This window comes from Ochotona princeps, chromosome 2 (genome assembly GCF_030435755.1).
Source record: "Ochotona princeps isolate mOchPri1 chromosome 2, mOchPri1.hap1, whole genome shotgun sequence".
NCBI classification, from domain to species: domain Eukaryota; kingdom Metazoa; phylum Chordata; class Mammalia; order Lagomorpha; family Ochotonidae; genus Ochotona; species Ochotona princeps.
Window position 1 is genome coordinate 112,945,868 of NC_080833.1, and position 10,729 is coordinate 112,956,596.

At 40.1% G+C, this 10,729-nt stretch overlaps 1 protein-coding gene across 1 annotated transcript; it reads left to right on the top strand.

The window, feature by feature from the left end:
* The first annotated feature begins 3,122 nt into the window (after positions 1 to 3,122).
* On the top strand, positions 3,123 to 10,386 carry FCER1A (Fc epsilon receptor Ia). The gene is made up of 4 exons (XM_058660489.1): positions 3,123 to 3,200; positions 5,463 to 5,717; positions 8,283 to 8,540; positions 9,960 to 10,386. Exons 1-4 carry the CDS (start codon positions 3,149 to 3,151, stop codon positions 10,106 to 10,108), a joined length of 714 nt encoding a protein of 237 aa, XP_058516472.1. The 5' UTR covers positions 3,123 to 3,148; the 3' UTR covers positions 10,109 to 10,386.
* The last annotated feature ends 343 nt before the right edge of the window (positions 10,387 to 10,729 follow it).

The following is a 10,729-nucleotide window of genomic DNA, read 5'->3' on the forward strand; positions in this document are numbered from 1 at the left end:
ATTCTGATAGTGATTTAAAAAAATAGAACACATTTTTAAAACTGAGATTTAAGCATGTATGGAATGGGATCTGGCACTCTGGTTTAGTGGGCTAACCTTCCCCTTATGGCACCAGCATCCCATACAGGTGCCAGTTCTTGTCCCCACTGTTCCACTGATTCAGCTCCATGCTTATGGCTTGGGAAGGGAGCAGAGGATGACTCAGGTCTCTGGGCGTCTTCAGCTACAAGGAAACCTGGAGAAGCTCCTGGCTCTTGACTTTAGCTTGGCCCACCATGGCCACCGAGTGTATGGAAGATTCTCACTCCTCTCTCTGTTAACTTTATTCTTCAAATACAAATAAAATAAATTGAAAAATAAAGTGTTCTTTAAAAAATATATATGAATGCAACTGGTACGTCAGCCAGTTCTGTCACAGTAGAGACCTTGTTTAATCTTAGTTTTTGTGTGTTCGTTTTGGATTCTTGTTTTGATCCTTTAGCGGTCTGTGCTTATTGACCACGAAAATTAGGGTAAAGCTTATTATTTCTTATATCATCAATGTCTATTGTTTGTTGTTGTTATCTTTAGATTTGGGAAGGTGTATGTTCTTAACCTTTAATGAACTTCTCTGAACTTTCTAAACATTTACAGTTACTTCATTTGAATGAGGGGCAATTTTGTGAATTCTGGACACTTAAGTAAAACCTTTTCAATGCTAAAGTAAGTGCAAGTGGTCCTCTCTCACTTCAAAGTTGATATGCTCCCAACTAGAAATCGTACCTCTTAATGAACACCACCCAACTAATAATTAGGAGCATCTTGGACAGTGTGGGGACTTCAGGAGATTTTTAAACAGACCATTTTAGTCATCATAAAAAGATAATTTCTGAAGGACAAATTGACAGTAACTCTAGGAAAAAAGAAACCAAAAAACCCTTAGGCTCTCAGCAAAGTGGTTAAGTAGTCTCTTTCTCTTCATCCTCTAACAGTACTTTCCACCTGCATCTTTTCCAATTCCTCCTTTCTCATCCCCACCCCCAACAAACATTTCTGTGTTTTGTTCTCTCTGCATCATGATCTCCTCACATTCTTCATGGTTATGAAGAGGATTGAGACTACCTAGATAAACTGCACTGGTACAAACTATTGGTTATTGCATAAACCATCCTATGTTGGTTATTGATTGCCTTCATCCAGCTTAAATTTGTTGCCGGTTGATCAAATCTATCCCCCCAAAATGAGTTGGAGGCAGACTCTTAGAAGCTCAGCAGTCTATTCACCTGCTGGCACCGATCGGTGGACTGTCCCATTCCACCATATGTGGAAGAGGGGAGCAGCCCCAGCCAGCCGTGTTCAGTGGTTCTTAAGCAACGATAATTCAATCAACTAAACATACATTAGTGCACAACATAAATTATCCAATCAACTGTAGTGGCATGGAACACAGATAACCAATTTAAGCATCGTGCACTTTAAACTATCCAATCAGTAAAAGCCGCATCTTGCCTAGTAGTGAACAACAATACCAGGCAAATAGATCCTTCCAATTCCATGTACAGAAACCAATTTTGAGACAATCAGCTCACTGGCTTAGCTGTAAGAGAAAAACAAGATCTCATCCTGGAATGAGGTACTGTCTTGTGATAAACACTTTCACTCCCCTTTTGGGACTTTCCAGGAACCCAAGGTTATGGCAAAAGTCAGGTTATGGACACATCCCAGACATTTTTCAGAAGACCTAGCCTTACTGTCACCATTTTCTATTGTCTGGGTTGTCATATTTTTGTGTTTCTTCAAAGAATATTTAATAAACAATGAAAATATGAAAAAACTGAGTACATTAATTAAACATCTTTCACTTACAAGTTGCTGTACAATGCATTTTACACACTTGCTATCTGATTAAATCCTCTGATAAGTCCATGATCTGAACAGATTATTTGGCCTGTGCTCTTCTGTATTCTTGGTCAGACCAGGGCTTAATGGGGAAGTAGTCTCTAAGTCTCTCTGATCTGGCTCTTTAGACAGTAGCACATCAGAGAATCAGATGAAAGTTTGTGGATTTATGTTTTAATTTATCAGCAGGAAGTTCAGCAACCTGAGGGTAAGTATCTCGGGAAAACCCGAAAAGCATGTCAGCAGCTCCTGAACATGTACAACAGTATACCACAATGATTAAGAGACTGTGTCTTGGGTTAGATTGCATGTTTGAAATCCAAATTGCCCCCCTGTATTAGGTATTACTCTCAATCAAGTTTCTTAACCTCTGATCCAGTTTTCCCAAAGTAGATGATGACAGTTTCTAATTCACAGGATTATTGCTATAAATGGTTGAAGGATCAAATGTAATTAGCCTGGTTCCTGGGATGTACAGGTATCAGGTGTTGTTCTATTTTACTCTCTATAGTCCTCCAGTTTTCCAAGTTGTAAACAGTGATGCAGTCGTTGGCATTTTAAGAAAACCTGTGACAATCCCCAGAACCGTGCCTCTCTTCCATGACACCACAGATGTAGATGAGAGTACGATGGAGAGCAGAGTAACAGGAAAAAATATACATATATATATGTATATATATATATTTGACAAATTTGATACAAACCTGAATTGAGTAAAGTGGCAAGCCCAGGGACAGCTGAATTAGCCAGATATGATACCAAAGGGGGAAAAAAACCCGTTTCCTTCTCCTTTTTGTTTTTAAGCCTGTTTGCAAAGTCACAGACGTCTTCACCTCAGTTGGCTGCAAAGATGCCTACATGCACAGAAGGAACCACCTTGCTCTGCATAGTTTTTCTGTTCTTCTGTAAGTAAGGGCTGAGTTATTCTTCCTCAGGGACCCAAAATACATCTGGAGGAGCCACTGGGGTAGGAATTTGGACCATTTTGGTGGTGACTTTTTCTAGGTCACGTGGAACTTCTAGGCATCTTAGAGGGAGGCAAGTTGGAAGGCAGAAGAGACTGAGCTGAGCAATATTTAAGGGGAATCCAAACTGAAAGGCTGAGTCCTTGCAATTTCTCTGCCAGGTCTCAAAAAACGAGACTTCTACTAGGGACGGACGATAAAGGAAACAGAAGTTGTTTTCTTATTTAGGCAAGACTTCTGAGAGATTTGGCCTTAAAACTCCTTAGATGTAGACTTCATCTTCATATACAGTAGAATGGGTAACCATGTTAACGTCTGCTTTCTGGACTTTTGCAGCTCCAGACGGCATGCTAGCAGGTGAGTCCTGCCTTTGTGTTGTCAGCATTTCAATGTGTCTAGATACCACTCTCCCCTTACTGTGTGCCTTCACCTTGGTACTTTTGTTTAGTTTTCTTTTCTCATGGACTTGAAATTTCAAAGCATGTCTTTGTTTATTTGTTGTTTTCTTGTTTATCTGAAAAGCAGAGGAAAGCGAGAGAGAGAGGCGAGAAAGATATATTCCATCTGTTTCTTGAACCCCCAGATGGCTGCAACAACCAAGGCTGGGCAAGGCTGGGCAAGGTTGAAGCCAGGAGCCAGGAACTCCCTCTGGGTTTCCCACGACAGTGGCCAAGATCCAAGTACTCGGGTCATCATCTGCTGATTTCTCAGACTCATTATCAGGGAGCTGGTTTGGAAGTGGAACAGCCTGGACTCCAACTGGCACTTTGATTATGGATGTTGGCACAAGCAGCAGCCTAATGCACCATGCTGGCACCAAGTCAATTTTGTTTTCTAATGAGTAGGAAGGTATCCCTCCATGGTCAGCCTACTTTCCATCTCCACCTTATTTTCGTTTCTTTTTCTTTTCTTCAATAGCTACTAATATCACATTCTCTCAACGCCTCTGTTTGAATCAACAATCATTTCATTAACTATCTTGACATCCCAGTATCTCTATCAGCCAGCTTCACAAAATCTCATTAAATTCCCACATTATTATAGTCGTTGTTGTTGTTGTGTAACTAAGGGTGATCAAGTGATTTATTGGAAGTTACACCACTAGCATATGACTGGATTTCAACACAAGTCTCCTTGGATCCAGGTAAAGTTTCTTTTAACTCCATCAATCTTTCATTATCACTTTTGCCAGTTCCTTCCTCACTCCTATTCAATTTTTGGCATATTCCTTTATTCTAGGCAGCCACTCAAGACTGATTTTCTCAGTGTTTCTCAGCATTGATAACAACCTCCATAACCAGATGGAGGAAGTTGTTATGGAAAAGTTGGTTCCACTTGCCCAAGTAAGCAGAAAGCCAATCACGGACACAAGGAGAAAGGTGACATTTATTACAAAGCGCAGAAGAAGGAACTATGCAACTAACACTGCATTCCTAGGCTCCTTGAGGGGTTAGGCTAGGAACTGCTTATAGACTGAAGTTGGGGCTTGGAGGTGCATGTTCCATAACTTCCTGTTTAGTATTCTGTTACTCTCTGCTCTCCTTTAAGTGTTACTGATATTGTGTGCTTTAGCAGACCCTGATGATACGAAAGTGGGCTTCCGCTAGCCTGGGGCCTACATGCAGGTGGTAGTTACTTTCTTTGCTGAACCCAGTTTCTGGAAAACTAGTTCCTCAAGGCAAGACCTAATATCACGATGTTATCAGTTGGAGAAACAGATAACCTCAAGAATCCAGTAGTTGGAATCACATAGGGCTGACTACTGGGGATCTTGTAGGACCAGCTGCACCAGTCCCTCATTCTACTGAATTAATTTTTAAGTGGCTAATTTTAATTTTCCACCAAAAAAAGCATGAGAAGGAAACTTCAAACAAAGCGGAGGAGGCTAGGAAAATATGAAAGGCTACAGTCAGCTTCCTAGGACTAACAACTAAATGTAAGACACTCTGCATGGACTCATTTACACTACTTTCAGATTTTTTTTTAAGATTTAATTTATTTTTCTTGGAAAGTCAGATATACAGAGAGGAAGAGAGACAGAGAGGATTTCCCATTCATTGATTCACTCCCCAGGTGGCTGCAATGGCGAGAGCTGAGCTGATCTGAAGCCATGATCCAGGAATTTCTTCCAGGTCTCCCACACAGGTGCAGGGTGCCAAGACTTTGGGCTGTTCTTGACTGCTTTCCCAGGCCACAAGCAGGAAGCTGGATGGGAAACGGGGGAGCTGGGACGTGAACCAGTGTCCATATGGGATCCAAGGCCAGGACTTTAGCCACTAGGCTACCACACCAGGCCCTACTTGTAGAACTAACATATGTTTTGCACTCCACGTATGCTCATAATTTAATCACAAAAGCATGCACTTTGGAAAGACTTCATGCTTCACCTAGTCAAATGCTTTATTTTATCAAGTAGCTATTCCTTCATTCTCTCACAAAATATTTATTGAACACTTACTACAAATCCTTTCCCTAAGAATCACTATAGGGTCCTTCTACTGGTAGTGCAAGGGTAGACTGGCCATTGAGTGTCCAAGTATTGGTAGGCTTATATTTTGGAACCTGAATAATATTCGATAATTTTTCTCTTATTTTTTTCATAATTTTGCCTTCATGAAGTTCTTCTGAAGTCTGTGGTGTCCTTGAATCCACCATGGAATCGAATATTTAAAGGAGAGGCTGTTACTCTAATATGTAATGGGGATAAGACCCTTGAAGACGACACCTTTAAGTGGTTTCACAATGGCACCGCTTTAGCAGAGAGAACTTCATATTTGGACATCGTGAATGCCACCACTGGGGACCAAGGAGAATACCAGTGCCAAAGCTCTGGTTTTAATAAGAGTGATCCTGTGAACCTGGAAGTCTTCAGTGGTAAGTGCAAGGGATATGTACATTCTCCCACATGGAGAATGGTGCATCTGAATATGGAGCAGGTTATTCCATAGTTTAGTGCACTGGGGTGGGTTCCAGAGACTGTCATTCAAGTCCACAAATCTCTTTTGTCCCACCCCACTCCTTCTACCTTTATAAAAATATTCTTATCATTTCTCAATATTGTTCTTCTGTCCTGTATTCTTTTATCTTTTCTGCCTAGACATAGATGTATATTATGAGGTCAAATAACATAATGGATAAATATGCAAGCGTTGCAAAGAATTATGTATCTAAAATGAAATCAAAAGGTTTAATGTAAAGATTTTTCTCTCCCAAATCCATGTGCAACATCCTGAATATTAGGTTATGCTCTTCATTTTGAATTTTATCTTGGCAATTCCTCATAAACTTCTAATGTTAGTTAAGGACAATTCTTACATTTTGTTTTCCATCTCCCTGCTGCCAACACTTAGGTATATGTGGATTAGTCTATTGAAGTGGAATGGACAAACTTAACATCTTATTTGGATGGGTAGGGCACTGTTGTACTTTTGATTTTTCTCTTGACTGAGAAGAAATGTTTCAGCATCTATCTACCAATTCCGAATTGCAGCCAAACCAGTTTAGAAGGGTTTTTCCCCCTTAGATTCTATAGAAATCCTCAAAGGTTGCTCCTAGATAAAGTACATTTGCACAAACCAGTCTTATTTGCCTTCAAAACTCTCTTTCTCTTTATTAATTATTTTGCATTATGTGACAGTTTCATAGGCTTTGGGAATCCCCCACCCCTCCCCCTCCCCTCCCCCCTGGTGGATTCCTCCACCTTGATGCAGTATTACAGTTCAAATTCAATCAAGATTCTTTCCTTGCAAACATATACCAAGCATAGAGTCCAGCTACTTATTGTCCAGATAGGTTGAACAGTTTCTTGGGAAGACCATTTATGGTCTGAAGTTAGAGCTGGTAGAATATCATCCCAGTCAATTAAGAGTCCCAATATAACATCAACAGCAATTTGCAACATTATGGAATTGACATGGTTTTGAGTAACCAGTATGTTAAAAAAAAAAAAAAAAAAAAGCAAGTCCTAACCACAACCTATGATTAGCTCATTGACATTTCAATTTTAGTTTATATACAGGACCGGCTGCTATATACCTTAAAATGGCTATAAGGTACCATTCAGCTGTCTTGTGTCTATTTCATTTTAGTATTTAGCTATTTGTTATGATGAAGTATAATTTTGCTGATCTTGGCAGATTTTAGGATAATCTAGACTGGCTTGTAACTCTAACAATACATTTGTCGACAATTAAGGTGCAGAACATTTTTTTGGGGGGGCGGTGGTGTGCAGGAAAATCCTCAACACCATGGTGAGGAGTGACTAATCTTTGTGTCCCACCCAGCGAGGCATGAGCCAATCCACGCCAGCTCTTTCCTGTCAGATTCCAGGCTCTCCTTTTTGTTGTTTGTCTATTTATTTTAGGTTTTTTAGTTTGTGTGATTGTTTGTTTGCTATGAGGGGTTTTCGGAGTGATACCGATGGTCATTGCGAGGGAAGGTGGGGGTCCAGAGGTGGAGCCAGGCTCGGACCAGAGAAAGCTCTCCTCCCTGGTCCCGAAGGAAGTTTATTGTTCTTCTGTTTCTGCGGACCGCTCAGGGCTTCTGGTTGTCTTTCCGATGACATTGGTTTCTGCACGGTAGTGTTTGGACTTCTTCCATCCCCTGCGGAAGCTCCGGTTGGGGTGGGTGACCTCAGAGTACTCAGCCTCCGAGGGCATCCAATTCCCTGTGGCCTCTTTGACAGTTGGGATATAGTCCTTGTTGCTCATATTAATAGTTTGTGGTGAAGGTCTGGGAGTCTTCATTTTTGGGATCCAAGCTTCCTCCTTACCACCTGCTCCACTCTGGAGTGCCCCCCTGCTCCACGCACATGACCTCCTGTTAAGAGGTTGTCAGGATCGCACCCGATTCCCCCCTCATGCATTGGTATTATTGCCAAATATTTGTTGAGTGCTCCCCAACTCCTAGATACTGTTAAACCTTGGAAATATAATGTAGAACCAGTGTAGAAGAGAACATTAAATGAAAAACCACACAAATGATTTAAATTAAGATATGCATTTTGAGGAAGTTGTAAAGTCAGCCATAACTAATAATAGAGCTTCCTAGTTCCCAAGAAGGTAAGAGGGACCTAACTGGAAATTTACTTAAAGCAGAAACTTCCTAGAGTATGCTTATTTCCCATTAGTGTGTAGACCTAGCAGTAACAGCTCTGAAGAGAATTATTTAGTTCAGGCTTTCCATGGATGAGCTCAGCAGCAAGGTTCATGCTTAATGGCTCCAGGCTGACTTTTCATGAGAACAAAATGATGAATATAGAAGAAAGTTCTTAAGCATTAATTTGGGTTTCCTTTTTATTAACTGTGTGAGTCAAGAAATGGATTAATGATTATCCATGTTAAGATGCACATCACAGGAATGACCCCATTTTTCTTCATCTATTCTCCTCTATGTATTTCCATTTGTTATTGAGTAAATACTATATTTTATGTTCTTCAGATTGGCTGCTCCTTCAGGTCTCTCCTAATGTGGTGACAGAGGGTAAGCCCCTGTTCATCAGATGCCATGTTTGGAAGAACTGGGATGCACGCAAGGTAACCTTCTATAAGGATGGAATAGGTCTCAAGTACTGGTATGAGAATCACAACATCTCCATCACAGAAGCCACACCTGAAGACGCTGGCACCTATTACTGTGAAGGTACCCTTACACCACGTATATTTGAGTCTGAACCCATCAACATCACTGTAATAAAAGGTGAGTTGGTAAAGGAAAAGACATGGCCTACAGCAGAGGAAAGATGGGGCAGTATCTGAGTCTGAAGCTGTTGTAGCTTGTAGAATGTAAACAGCTGTGACGCTTGGGAAGGCTATTAGACTTGTAAAGAGGAGGCTGAGGTTGTAGTACATAGCCCAGTCTCTGCCTTAGGTTCCTTACTGCATAAATAGGGATAGTAATACCTACTCACATTATGGGATTTGTATGATGATTAATGCAGCAATATTTCTGAAACGGCTTTGAGCATGGTTAGACACTACCCAAGCATAACAGATTGTGATTACTATTCTGATCTCAAAGTTATCTGTTGCCCCTGAGAACACTTTTATTAATCAAATTGAAGGGGAGATTCAATGCTGAAGGAACAAACTACATAAAAGAAGGAAAATAGGAAAGAAGCCAACATGTCAGTAAACTGTGCCTATGCATGGGAGTGATAAAGGATGTGGGAGCTTAATAAGAGGACAGGTGCATAGGTTGCCTCTATGGCCTATAGTAAAGATTGATATTTCTGTAGTTTGTACAAAAGATGGAGACTTTGAAATATTTGCTTATTTGCCTTGCAAGGAGAAAAGTGGAATTTTTCTTCTCTTAGAACATTTTGTTCATACTAAAATGTAACAAAGCACGATCAAAAAGTGAGACTTCAACTCTAAAGGGAGTTCTGTGCTAATTAGGGAACAAAGTATTATTTATTATCTCTGGTATTCCAGTATCTTCATGTATCAAATAGACTGTTTGATTTGGACTGCATTAGATTCACTTGCAGAAACTAAAACTGTGTTAATGACCATGTTTCATCTCCTAAATTTCTGATCTTGTTGGTTTGGACCAAGATTTTGGCATTAGTCATAATGAAAAAGTATAACTAATGTTTGGAACTGATGGTCTATGGAACTGCTAAGTAATTTCTGTCTGTAATGTTTTGGGGCTCCAAATTCTAAAATAATCACAAAGCTCAGTACTATGTAACTAGAATAATGGAAGCACAAAATTTTACAATCAGAAGGCAATTTAACTGATCTAACATATTCACTTCACTCATTGGTCACATAGGACACTGTGACTTATTGACTGATAAATAAGGCATTGGTGATTACCCTGGCCTCACTTTCTTCTCTTCACCTCCAAATCATGTGTTATGCTGGCATTGTCAACTCCAAAACAGGGATGATCTTTCTATGACCTTTCCTCTTGGGTATACCAGCTTTGGGAACTGTTAGGATGTGTTTACAGGAAAATAATCAAGACTTACTTAAAACTCAGAGTACAGGATAAAGAGCCCAGTGACCTGGATATCATGTCACTCCACGCTGGACACTTCTTCAGGGGAGGATGAAGCGCTGCACCTCACTGTTTGATTCCTAATGCAAACCATGTGTTTTTGTTTCTATGTAGCCCACCAGAGCAAGCCCTGGATGCCACTTTTTATCCCTTTGCTGGTGATGACTCTGTTTGCTATGGACACAGGGCTATTCATTTCTACTTGGAAGCAGCTCAGATTCATCTTGAAGACTAAGAAGACCAAGAGGGGCACTAGACTCTGAGACCACCTTATAAACTATACCCATGGATATAGCTGCACTTATTCTGCTAGCATCAACAACTGCTTCTGAAATGTGAAATAGGCTTGATACCAACACACAGAAAAGTCTGTTCAAGAATTTACAGAACTGCTTCGTTGAATTAACTATAGCTGGTTAAGTGGCATGTAACAGTAAGTGCTCAATAAACCTTGACTGAAGACATGAAATGAATACTCTCATCTATTAGCTTTTGGAAAAGAGAATCACAATTTGAGTAAAATCAGTTTTAAACCATGTAACATGAAGCTTTTTGATATTTAAATCTTAATCTTGTTTTGTTTTCTTCTAACAGGATCCAGATTATAAGTTTCCTTTATTAATCATTTTAAGTATGTCCTAGGAGTGAGAAAGCATAATATGTTGGGGAGCACGATCATTTTATGCTCTCTCCTCACTTTGCATTCTACATATTTCTGATTCCTGGTGGAATCTGGAACTGTCTTGAGTCATAGGATTCTGAGGATGAACCCAGTCTAGGATCCCTTAGAGTTTATTTTACTCCTTTGGTATTTCCAAAACCTGAATATTTATATTGTATCTTTTAATCTTCATATGGTACCTAAATTAGGTCTCTAAGAGAAA